The sequence below is a fragment of the Megalobrama amblycephala genome, linkage group LG21, assembly GCF_018812025.1.
Source record: "Megalobrama amblycephala isolate DHTTF-2021 linkage group LG21, ASM1881202v1, whole genome shotgun sequence".
Classification (NCBI taxonomy): domain Eukaryota; kingdom Metazoa; phylum Chordata; class Actinopteri; order Cypriniformes; family Xenocyprididae; genus Megalobrama; species Megalobrama amblycephala.
This window is the reverse complement of record NC_063064.1, coordinates 30,773,540-30,784,720: the sequence shown is the minus strand read 5'-3', so window position 1 is coordinate 30,784,720 and position 11,181 is coordinate 30,773,540. Positions and strand designations below refer to the sequence as shown.

The 11,181-nt window shown below is 41.3% G+C and overlaps 2 protein-coding genes across 5 annotated transcripts; both read right to left on the bottom strand.

Moving 5' to 3' along the window:
• Nucleotides 1–1,389: 1,389 nt before the first annotated feature.
• On the bottom strand, nt 1,390–6,191 carry LOC125257189. 4 transcript variants are annotated; one of them, XM_048173662.1, is made up of 4 exons: nt 5,217–6,170; nt 2,120–2,603; nt 1,920–2,027; nt 1,403–1,819 (listed from the first exon to the last, which is right to left on the bottom strand). In XM_048173662.1, the coding sequence occupies exons 2-4, from the start codon at nt 2,571–2,573 to the stop codon at nt 1,641–1,643; spliced, it is 741 nt and encodes a 246-aa protein (XP_048029619.1). In that variant the 5' UTR covers nt 2,574–2,603; nt 5,217–6,170; the 3' UTR covers nt 1,403–1,640. The 4 variants fall into 4 exon arrangements, with proteins under 4 accessions (XP_048029620.1, XP_048029616.1, XP_048029619.1 ...); XM_048173663.1 differs by lacking the exon at nt 2,120–2,603 and having other exon boundaries at nt 1,390–1,837; nt 5,217–6,191; XM_048173659.1 differs by lacking the exon at nt 2,120–2,603 and having other exon boundaries at nt 1,399–1,819; nt 5,217–6,174.
• Nucleotides 6,192–8,458: 2,267 nt separating this feature from the next.
• LOC125257157 (GTPase IMAP family member 5-like) lies at nt 8,459–10,030 on the bottom strand. The gene is made up of 2 exons (XM_048173630.1): nt 9,937–10,030; nt 8,459–9,572 (listed from the first exon to the last, which is right to left on the bottom strand). The coding sequence occupies exons 1-2, from the start codon at nt 9,947–9,949 to the stop codon at nt 8,899–8,901; spliced, it is 687 nt and encodes a 228-aa protein (XP_048029587.1). The 5' UTR covers nt 9,950–10,030; the 3' UTR covers nt 8,459–8,898.
• Nucleotides 10,031–11,181: the final 1,151 nt, after the last annotated feature.

Sequence of the window (11,181 nt, the reverse complement as noted above, 5' to 3'; positions counted from 1 at the left end):
ACACCCTCGTTTTCATCCATGTTAAATTCAGTATGACATCTAACCTGACTAAGGTCTGGCGCTTTCACTCAGATGACTATATTTTATTATACAGTTAATTAACTTTGACTAAATCTCTTACAGCTGCGGCCGAGGTACGGACAGGAAAGGTGGATCTTGATGCAGAAATTTCCTTTATTAAGCAAACAAAACAAAAGGCGGACTTCTATAGCTGAGAATACTGTTAACAGCTTTGCTACAAACAAAAGATAATACCATAAAATGGGAAGAAAAAACTGATAGCATTTATACAGAACACGGGATAAACGAGGGATTAAACAAGACATGGTGATGAGTAACTGAAACAAACTGGTAACAAGAACAAAGAAAACATGGAACTAAGACTGAAACTTAACTTGACTGTTCAATCTAAATTTAATTTACAGTTTTATTTTACTTCTTTTTATTTCTCTGGGCTCTGGATCTTCTAGACTATTGAGGATGGAGCTTGTTCCACATCCAAATGAGCTGTGTTCATCACATCTTTGAAACCACCTCAACACAATATCACTAGAACATGGACTCATATTTCCATCTGTGAATATGAATATGACAATGTGATTGGTAGAAAATGTGATCTCAGGTTAGTTCAAGACATACAATTATTATTTTACACTATATAAAAATGAAGAACAAATGTGTCCTTTGAGTAATGAAAATCCAGCTCAAATTTCCCAAGAAAACATGTATTCTTATAAAGCTAAATATCTCACCAGAATATGCTTCAGCATTCTGAATGTTCAAGATCCCTTCCATTAAAATGACTTCCCATCTGCTTCCTTCTCTCCTTATCATCTCCATGAGTCTTTCATCAGCTGAGACTGAAAGAGCAGCACATTGAGAGTGAAGGTGACGCCCTCCAGTGGCTGATTGAGAAATGCAGGAACAGATATCACGTCTTTGACAACACAGACAAGAAGAACAGAACTCAAGTCACAGAGCTGTTCCAGAAGATCGATGAGATGGTGGCAGAAAACAGTCTGTTCTGTCTCAAAACTGCTGTAGAAGTGAATGTCCATGAGACAGATACACAACAAGAAATAAGTTTGGACACTAACCATGTACTGCAATTACTATATCAGGGGATGAACAACAGATTTAAGATGATCAAAGGTAAACTAAAACACTTAGGAATGGATTTCACTGGATGTATAGAGGCCAAAAGTGATCATAGCATGCCAGATCGTCCAAACTGTAAGTTGTCACTTAAAATGACTGTCCCATAATATAGCTGTAAGGAGCAATTAGAGCCAAGCACAATATACCCTCATTACTCCACTTATGTGACACACATTAAACATAGACAACAGTTATTGTGAAAGCTCAACAATTTCTTTATTTTTTTAACTTGATAAAATACAATTATGTAAAAAGTTAATAAATTGTACAGACATTAAAACCGTACTTTGCTGATACATTATATAAGCAATAATTGCTTTATATTATTATAAACATTTATAATGTGTAGTAAACAATAAATATATATATTGATATTATACAACAATATCAGATTTTAATTCGAAATACACAAACATATTAATAAATAAAAACACAACCTATTTAACAAATAAATTGGTTTAAAAACCAATGCAAACTGGTTTTTAGGCATGCATCATTTGAAGTTTGGATGTATTGTCTGACGTCTCTGGATTCTGTGGATCTTCTACTAGATCACTGTGTTCTGAGCTGGTTTCATATGCTGATGTTTTAGATGTGCTGTATTCCTCACATTTCTGAAGCCATTTCAACACCATCGCATTTGTACTCTGAATCATTTCACCTGTAGGTGTTCAATTCACTAACAATTTTAGCAAGAAAAAACATTGTTAAACTATGTAAAAGTGAAGAAAATGTTTTCATGTAACTCTATAATAACTCACCATATGATGCTTCAGGATTCTGAATGTTCAGCATCCCATCCATTATAATTGCTTCCCATCTTCTTACTTCTCTCCTTATCTTCTCTGTGAGTTTGTCATCACCCGACACTAGAAAAATGACACAGAAAAGTGCTCAAAGTTTATAGAAGACCTTTGCTGCTTGCAGCTTTAATATGTCTATGGAAATTATGCCAGTTTACCATCTGGAGGTTGTTCTATGCTAATATCATCTGCTATACATCCACTGAAGTCCATCCCTAATTCTTCTAGCTTCCTTATTATCTCTTTACGCCTGTTTTTCATCTCCTGGTACATAAGTTTCAGTAACTGGTCAGTGTTCAGATTTCTTTCCTCGTCTTGTTGTGTATCCGTCTCGTGGACATTCACTTCTGCAGCACATTGAGTTTTAAGACAGAACAGACTGTTTTCTGTCACCATCTCATCGATCTTCTGGAGCAGCTCTGTGACTTGAGCTCTGTTCTTCTTGTCTGAGTTGTCAAAGATGTGATATCTGTTCCTGCATTTCTCAATCAGCCACTGGAGGGCGTCACCTTCACTCTCAATGTGCTGCTCGATTGAAACATCTGGAATCCTGTCTTTCCATGTGAACAGAACTATGGTGTGTCTCCAGACGTCTTCTCCAAGAATGGCCATATACTCTTCAATGATTCTTTTCTGTTCAGTCTTGAATGAAGTATCAACAGGAACAGTTCACTTTATTAGCCATTTGCAGTATAAAACCACATTGGAAAAGATGTGCAAGAAGCTCTGAGTACAATGTACAATGTCAAACACTCAAAAAAAAAACAAAAAAAAAAACATAACATAAAACAGATAAGCAGATGAGCAGATGCCACATAAAAACTCAAAAGTAAAATGCTATACAATAGAATCCACACATAAATATAAAGTGCCAAATTTAAAGTGCTTTGTTTAAAATGATTACAGCTTGGGGAAAGAAACTGTTTAAATGGCGATCAGTAGAACATTTTACCGAGCGATACCTTCTCCCTGAGGGAAGCATCTCAAAGAAGGCCCCTGCAGGATGGCCTGAGGCATCATTAACGAGTTTTAAAGCTCGATTCAAAAGTCTAGCTTTATATATAACCTCCAAGAATGGCAAAGTACAGCCAATGGTCCTGCTGGCTGAGCGAACCACTTTGTTCAAAGCCTTCTTCTCTTTCAGGGTGGGATTACCATACCACAAAGTAATACAACTAGTTAAAACACTCTCAATTACACAATAATAAAAATTCAAAAGAATCTTAGTATTTTGAGTAAACTCTCGAAGCCTGCGTAAAAAGAAGAGGCGCTGTCTCGCTTTCTTAGCAATGCTAGTCGTATTAGAGCTCCAGTTCAAATCATGAGAAAGAGTCACACCCAAAAATTTACATTTCTCAACAATCTGCACATCAGAATCATAGATAGTAATAGGCAACTGATTCCTGTTGTGACAAAAATCAATAACAAGTTCACATGTTTTTGAAGTGTTCAGAAGCAAGTTATTTTTTTTACTCCATTGAGCAACATTCTCCACCTCCTCACGATACTGAGATTCATCGTTTGAACTAATCAGCCCAATGATAGTTGTATCATCGGCATATTTGATTATCACATTATTATCATAGGATGCTACAAGGTCATGAGTATACAATGTGAACAATAGGGGGCTCAAAATACACCCCTGTGGTGAACCAGTACTAACATACAACTCATCTGAAATACAGCCATTAATTTTGACCCTTTGTGGTCGACAAGTGAGGAAGTTTAAAATCCATTTACAAATGGCATCATCGAGTCCAAGACATTTCAATTTGTGAAAGAGCTTTGTTGGGACCATTGAGTTAAAAGCTGAACTATAGTCTATAAATAGCATTCTAGCATATGATTTTTGTGCATCAAGATGCTTATAGACAGAGTTCAGAGCAAAGGAAATGGCGTCCTCCACACTTCTGTTTTTCCTATATGCAAATTGTAGTGTGTCCACAGACATAGGGATTTGATCTCTAACAAAGTTCAACACCAACCGCTCAAAGGTTTTCATCAAGACAGATGTAAGGGCCACTGGCCGATAGTCATTCAAACACGTCACAGGTGTCTTCTTGGGCACTGGAATTATGATTGATCTTTTAAAACTAGCTGGAACAGTACACTTCCCAAGTGACATGTTAAAAAGATCAGTCAAAACAGGAGCAAGTTGCTCGGAGCACAGTTTAAGGACACGAGGAGGAATACCATCCGGACCAGGTGCCTTCCTAACCTTCGTCCTGGACAAGATCCTCTGGACATCCTCCTGAATGATTGTTAAACTCTGCTCATTACAAGCCGAAAAAACAACAGGTTCAACATATCCAGTTTCAAAACGACAATAAAACTCATTTAATTCGTTTGGCAAGGATGGATCAACATTAATGATAGATCCTCCTTTAGGTTTCCAATCAATGATAGAATTTAGCCCTTGCCACATACGTCGAGGGTCCGCCACCGTGAAATGTCCCTCTATCTTAGCTCCATAGCCTCGTTTAGCAGCTTTAATAGAGCGCTCCAAAGAGTATCTGGACACCTTATAAGCAACAGCATTACCAGATTTAAAAGCCACGGCCCGCTGTTGTATTTTCCTATTTACATCCGCATTGTACCACGGGTTCTGACTGGCATGCCGTTTTATTACCTTTTTTGGAACACAGCAATCAATGCAAAAGTCAATGTACCCAGTCACTGCATCACAATACTCATCCAAATTTTCTGAATGGAACACAGACCAATCAGTAGCATCAAAGCATCCCTGTAATTTCACTTCACTCTCCTTCGTCCAGCACTGAACAATACATGACGAAGGTTTTGATTGTTTACTCCTCTGTATATATGTAGGAAGAAGTAACACAGAGGAGTGATCTGATTTTCCAAAAGCTGGTCTAAGACTAGATTGATAAGCAGATTTTACATTACTGTAACAGTGATCCAGGATATGTGCTCCCCTAGTTGGATGTTTAATATGCTGATAGTAGTTGGGAAAGACAGTTTTAAAATTACACTTATTAAAATCACCAGCTACTATAACCACGGCATTAACATGGGAGTTCTCAAATTTGTGTACAATGTCACTTAATTCACTCAAGGCCACAGAAATGTCCGCCCGCGGATGTATATAAACACCACACAGGAACATTACCGAAAACTCCCGTGGGAGATAAAAGGGGCGGCATTTCAAAATAAGACATTCCAAGTTAGCGTTGCAAGTTTTGTTCACGATGACACAGTCCGTGCACCAAAGTTCATTGATTAAAAAACACACACCTCCACCCTTCGATTTCCCGGTGCGCTCCTTCACCCTGTCCAAGCGGTGTACAGAGAAGCCCGGCGGCTGGAGAGAAGAATCCGGCACGCCGCTGTGTAACCAAGTCTCTGTCAGGCAAAACACGGAGCAGTCCCGGGCCTCACGCTGGGCCTTAATACGACTCAGCAGGTCGTCCACCTTATTTGGCAGTGACTGAACATTCGCCAGGTAGATGGCCGGCAGCGGGATCCTCGACCGGCCGCTGCGCAGTCTCACAAGCAACCCTCCTCGCTTCCCTCGGTGTCTGCGCTTCTTCCGCTGGTAACATGTAATGTCCTCGCTCAGGGGTTCAAATGTTCGGCATGTGTAGCGATACCTCCGCCCAGTCCTTTCTCTCTGCTCCCGACCTCCACGGCCCGACTCCTGGCCTCGCTTGCCTCGAGTGGGGCACACATCGAAATCAGCACACCTTAAACCAGTATTGACGAATGACAATCCACAACCTTCCTCACGAATCTTCAATAATGTCTCGCGGCCATAGCTTAAAGTGGCAAGTGCATTAAAGACAAAAACAAATAAAAAACAAACAGCGCACAAAAGAGCTCTTGCTACGGCGCCATACCTCGGCGCCATCTTAGATTTTAGACCAAGATCATGGCGTGAGGGAATTGCATATGTTGTGATTGGTCGATGCTCTCCAGGATTGCGGCCTGAGCAAACTTTGGGTTGAATTTAGATGAGAAATATTTCCACCAGCTTGGGGTGTTCAGCACAGTTATTTTTCTGCCATTTACATCACCTGTGTGGTTTGTGCCATTTTGTGCTTTTCCTATTGGAAATATTTCATGATTGAAGATGGTGTTTCCGGTTGAACTCTTCCCAGACAGACTCCAACCCAGCAGGACAATTCTCACTTTTGAGAGTGGAGCCACAGCTTCTTCTCCTTCTCCAAAAAAGAAAAAGAAAAAAAAAAATGTTATAATTTTATTATGTTTAAGATTAACTTTATTAGACATTTAAAGTCCCCCATAGTCAATAATTTTATCCCTTAAAACTCATCTTTGATCACCAAAATGACATATTTAAACGTTTTTTCCTGTGAAAAATTTCTTCATGCCTTAAAATAGTATAATGCCTTAAAATAGCAAAATATGAATATGCTAATTAGCCCACCTCCACTCGCTCACACCAGCTCAGAGATCCACTCGGTCAACTTACTGTACAATATAATCATTTTTTTACAGCGTCGGACACATAACTGTAATTATAATAATACAGGGGGTGAGACCTCCTTTACGGTTGCAGAGGTTGAGGAGGACTCCTCTCCTAAATATTTTTTTGCGGGGAGGCACCGCACACCAAGTTCCCATGGCCACGGAGCTTGGCCCATCTTGGTCACCAGTACGTCCTGTTTTAATGATTGCCAGTCCTGTGTTTTCGGTACCTTCCTGTCCTGTGGTTTCCCCACCAGAGCCTGTATACAACACGCCTGAGCCCGCTCCAGCCAGTGAGTCTGCTCCAGCCCGTGAGTCCGTTCCAGAGCCCGCTCCAGTCTGTGAGTCCGCTCCAGCCAATGAGTCCATTCCTGAGCCCTCAGCCGAGATGGCTGCCATGCCTGAGCTTTTAGAAATGGCAGCGCTGACCATTATGGCCACAGTCCATGAGTCCATGAGTCGGTTCCAGAGGCTGCCCCAGTCCATGAATCCGCTCCAGTTTATGAATCCACTCCAGAGTCCACTTCAGCCCATGAGTCTGCTCCTGCTCCAGAGCTCAGTCCTGTGTCGGTTCCAGCCCATGAACTTCCATGAACGTCTGCCTGGATGCAACCATGGAGATCGCCCCTGAGTTTCTTGTATGTCCTGACGCAATCACTGAGGTCGTCCCCAAGTTCCCTGTCTGCTCAGACATGACCACAGAAGTTTTCCCTGAACTGTTTGTCTGGCTCGACATGACCGCGAAGGTCACCCCTGAACTTCCTGTTTGTCTGGACATGATCACGGAGGTTGTTGTTAAACTCTCTGCCAGCCCTATTATGGCCAAAGAGGCAGATTTTGAACCCCCTGCCTGTCTCTGTTTGGTCTTAGGGACCATTGCTTTCTATTGTAGTTCTGTAAGCCACACCAGATCCGCAGTGGTGGTTTCCAGCCCTGTCTGCGCAGCTGTGGTGGTCTTCTGCTCCGCCATGGGGATCTTCAGGCCTGACTACTCAGCTGTGGTAGTCATCTGCTCCACCGTGGAGATTTTCAAGCCCATCAGAAATGCTGCTGTGTTCATCTGCTCCGCCGTGTGGGGTCTTCAAGCCTGTCTGAGCTGCTGCGGTGGTCGTCTGCACCGCTGTGGGGGTCTTCAAGCCCGTCTGTGCGGCTGCAGTGGTCATCTACTCCGCCGTGGGGGTCTACAAGCCCCTCTGTGCTGCTGCGGTGGTCATCTGCTCCGCCGTGGGGGTCTACAAGCCCCTCTGTGCTGCTGCGGTGGTCATCTGCTCCGCCGTGGGGGTCTTCAAGCCCCTCTGTGCTGCTGCGGTGGTCGTCTGCTCCGCCGTGGGGGTCTTCAAGCCTGTCTGAGCTGCTGTGGTGGTCATCTGCTCCGCCGTGGGGGTCTTCAAGCCCGTCTGAGCTGCTGCAGTGGTCATCTGCTCCGCCGTGGGGGTCTTCAAGCCCCTCTGTGCTGCTGCGGTGGTCGTCTGCTCCGCCGTGGGGGTCTTCAAGCCTGTCTGAGCTGCTGTGGTGGTCATCTGCTCCGCAGTGGGGGGTCTTCAAGCCTGTCTGCAAGGCCGCCGGCCCAGCCTGTTTTTTTTCTTCTCTGCCTGGTTTCCTGGATTTCTTTGTTTCTTTGGTCTTCAAGCCCCTCTGTGCTGCTGCGGTGGTCATCTGCTCCGCCGTGGGGGTCTTCAAGCCCATCTGAGCTGCTGCAGTGGTCTTCTGCTCCACCGTGGGGGTCTTCAAGCCCGTCTGAACTGTTGAGGTGGTCATCTGCTCCGCAGTGGGGGGTCTTCAAGCCTGTCTGCAAGGCCGCTGGCCAAGCCTGTTTTTCACACTCATACCTAAACCCTGGGTTAACGTCCTTTTTGCATATTTGCGGTGTAAATGTCATTGCTTGTAAATGTCATATCATATATTGCCAAATGTACAATCAAGTTTATACTGAATAGATTTATGACTCGTAGTCGTCACACTGCAGTACTGTGCATCTTCTGACACTGCCAGAATTTCGTCGGAGGTAAAATATGATCGCAACGGTCATTAATCAGCTGTCGGTGAACATGTCAAACTAGCAATCAAAGACTAGAGGTTTTAGGCTAGGATTATAGGAATCTTTTAGGATTTGCAAAATTGTGATTATGGCCAAAGAGGCAGAATTTGAACCCCCTGCCTGTCTCAGAAGACCTAATCGTGGCCAAAATCGCACAGTGTGCACCAGCCTTAACATGGAAAACATAGCTTTTGTCGCTAGTATGAATGGGAGAAAAGGTGCATTCACAGCATTCACACTGCACATGTTTGGCACCACAACAGTGCAAAAGCAACCCAGGGTTTCCTAACCCTGGTGAAAAATGGTGTTAACCCCACTTTTAAATTAGAAGTGTGTTTACCAGGGGTTAAAATGGGGGTTTACAACGACGATAATCCGGAGCTAAACGCAGTGTGAAAAGCTCAAAAGTTAGCCAAACTTTTGACTTGTATACATATACATATATGTGGTTTACTTATCTATTTCTTTCAGATCTCTTTTGTCCTGCAACCTTTTTTGTCTAGCTTTTGCTTCATCTTCATTTTCATCTCTCTTTCTCTTTATCTCCAGCAGCATGTCATCATGTGTTTCAAAATGCTTGTCACTGTTTGTTGCTACAACATCATCAATCTTACCAAGCAGGTCTTTGACTCCAACACTTTTGTTTTTGAAATCAAAGATGTGATATCTTTGTCCACATCTCTGTATGATCTGCTGCAGATCTTGATTCTTTATGTGCTGCTCAATGTTTTTGTCCTTCAGTAAATCGGCTAGTGTAAAGAGCACTATAGTGTGTCTCCAGATCCTCTCACCAAAGAGACTAAAGTGATTCTCAATGCTGAGTCTGTTTTCTTCAGTGAAAGGCAAACTGAGGTTAATGACCAACAGAAAGACATGAGGCCCCGGTGGACACAGGAAGACACTGCAAACCAGCTCCTGTTTGACAACCTCTGGTGAATCCTGCAAACCATAATTCTGCCACCAGCATGGAGTGTTAATCAGAGTTATCTTCCTTCCATTCACGTCACCATCTTTCCTCACAGACGTCACAAAATGTCTGTCAGACTCAACTTCATCACCTAAAATGCTGTTTATCACTGAAGCTTTGTCAGATTTCTGCCACCCCAGAACAACAGCTCTTAGTCCTGTCAGAAAAAAACATGAGGACGTTGAAAATAGTATGAAAAAATAGAATCAAAACCTCAATGGTGATTCACACTCAACATTCAAAAAGTAATTTTAGTAGTAAAATAAACAAAATAACTTTTTGATTTTTAAACATGAATTGCTATATTGAATTTTGATTCAAGTTTGAGTTTTGATTCATGTATTAAATGAATAGAACACAAAATTATTTTACAAACTATATCCAAATTAAATCTGATTTTGGAAATGCATCTAAACAGTCAGAAAGAACTAAATATAAATGCATTAATATGGGTTCAAAATCAAAAGGAAATCACCATTTGACATTTTAATTTGACATCTTGAACTGCCTGTAAATATTACCTTCTTCCATCATGCTCTGCCATCTTTTTTATCTGAACAAAAATCTGAAAGAAAACCGAACTTTTCTTTGATTTAACTGACAGCTCAATCATGTTTTGTTCAATCTGTTAATATGAATTAAAGCTTTCCTTTTATTTAAACCCATGAGTTCAAATATCCTTGGGTATTTAACCTGTTAACATGAGACCACATGACACTTTGGATCATTTACAGTCATTTCACAACACAGAATCACATTCCAGCTCGACTCTTTCTCATGTGACAGGTTACGAATGCTGATAAAATACATTTCGGCGCACAACTTATGATGAAACATGCATTCTCTTCTGACAAGCTTTTGTAATATAATTGTATTATCTTAAATCTTCTTAAAAGATCTTCAGCACGTTCTGTCTTTCTGCACAAACGAATGGTTGTATTTGTGTCTGTGTTAGATGGGGATGTTTTTTGGTTTTTCTATTGTTAAGCTCTCTCTCAATTTCAGTTCATTTTGAAAATTTACTGATATGACTGTGTTTACATACAGTTTTGTACAAAACTAATAATGACAAGAAAAAGAAATATAGACTAGAATTAAAATAAAGTGCCATGTAATTAATAAAATAAGATGATAATAATAATAAATATAGCTGCAAGCAGCAATTACGGGGCCAAGCACAAAAACGGCACAAGAAGCAAGCCAACACGACTGGGAGCATCAGGCTAACTGCAGCAGTGAGCAATTAAAGACCTATTAAGATCATTTTAGGTAAAAGAGCTGAAAAATGATAAAAAATTAGGATTTACTGGTTCATCACTTTCGACCAATAGGTGGCGCTATGTCCAAATTGTTGTGGTATGGTCAGAGTGAGGTGACAATGACACTTGCAAAGTTTGGTGTCAATATGTCAAAGCACTGAAGAGATACAGCTTCAAGAGTCGTTTTGCATCATGCCTCAAATTCTTTGCTCTGGTATACGAAAACGGTTTGACATATCGACTTGAAATCCATAACTTTTTGTCGGCATGGTCTGAAGATGACACGGTTCAATTTTGGTGAAAATCGGAGCAACGGTCTAGGAGGAGTTCGAAAAAGTAGGTTTTTAAAGAAAAACAATATGGCGTACAGGAAGTTCAGCTGACTATGGCAAATTTGATATCTATGTTCTCAGCATGGCCCAAGGAATCAACTGAGACCAGTTGCATTACAATTGGTGAATACAGTCAAAAGTTATTAACATTTTTGTACATTTTGTTATAACTTTT

What these genes read in the sequence shown, in the direction of transcription:
- LOC125257189 (XM_048173659.1), bottom strand. Translation starts at nt 5,829, where the DNA reads ATGGCGCCGAGGTATGGCGCCGTAGCAAGAGCTCTTTTGTGCGCTGTT. An exon ending in CGGGAAATCGAAGGGTGGAG is followed by an intron (nt 2,028 to 5,216) that starts GTGTGTGTTTTT and finishes TCATTTTTCTAG; the next exon opens with TGTCGGGTGATGACAAACTC. An exon ending in GAATCCTGAAGCATCATATG is followed by an intron (nt 1,820 to 1,919) that starts GTGAGTTATTAT and finishes GAACACCTACAG; the next exon opens with GTGAAATGATTCAGAGTACA.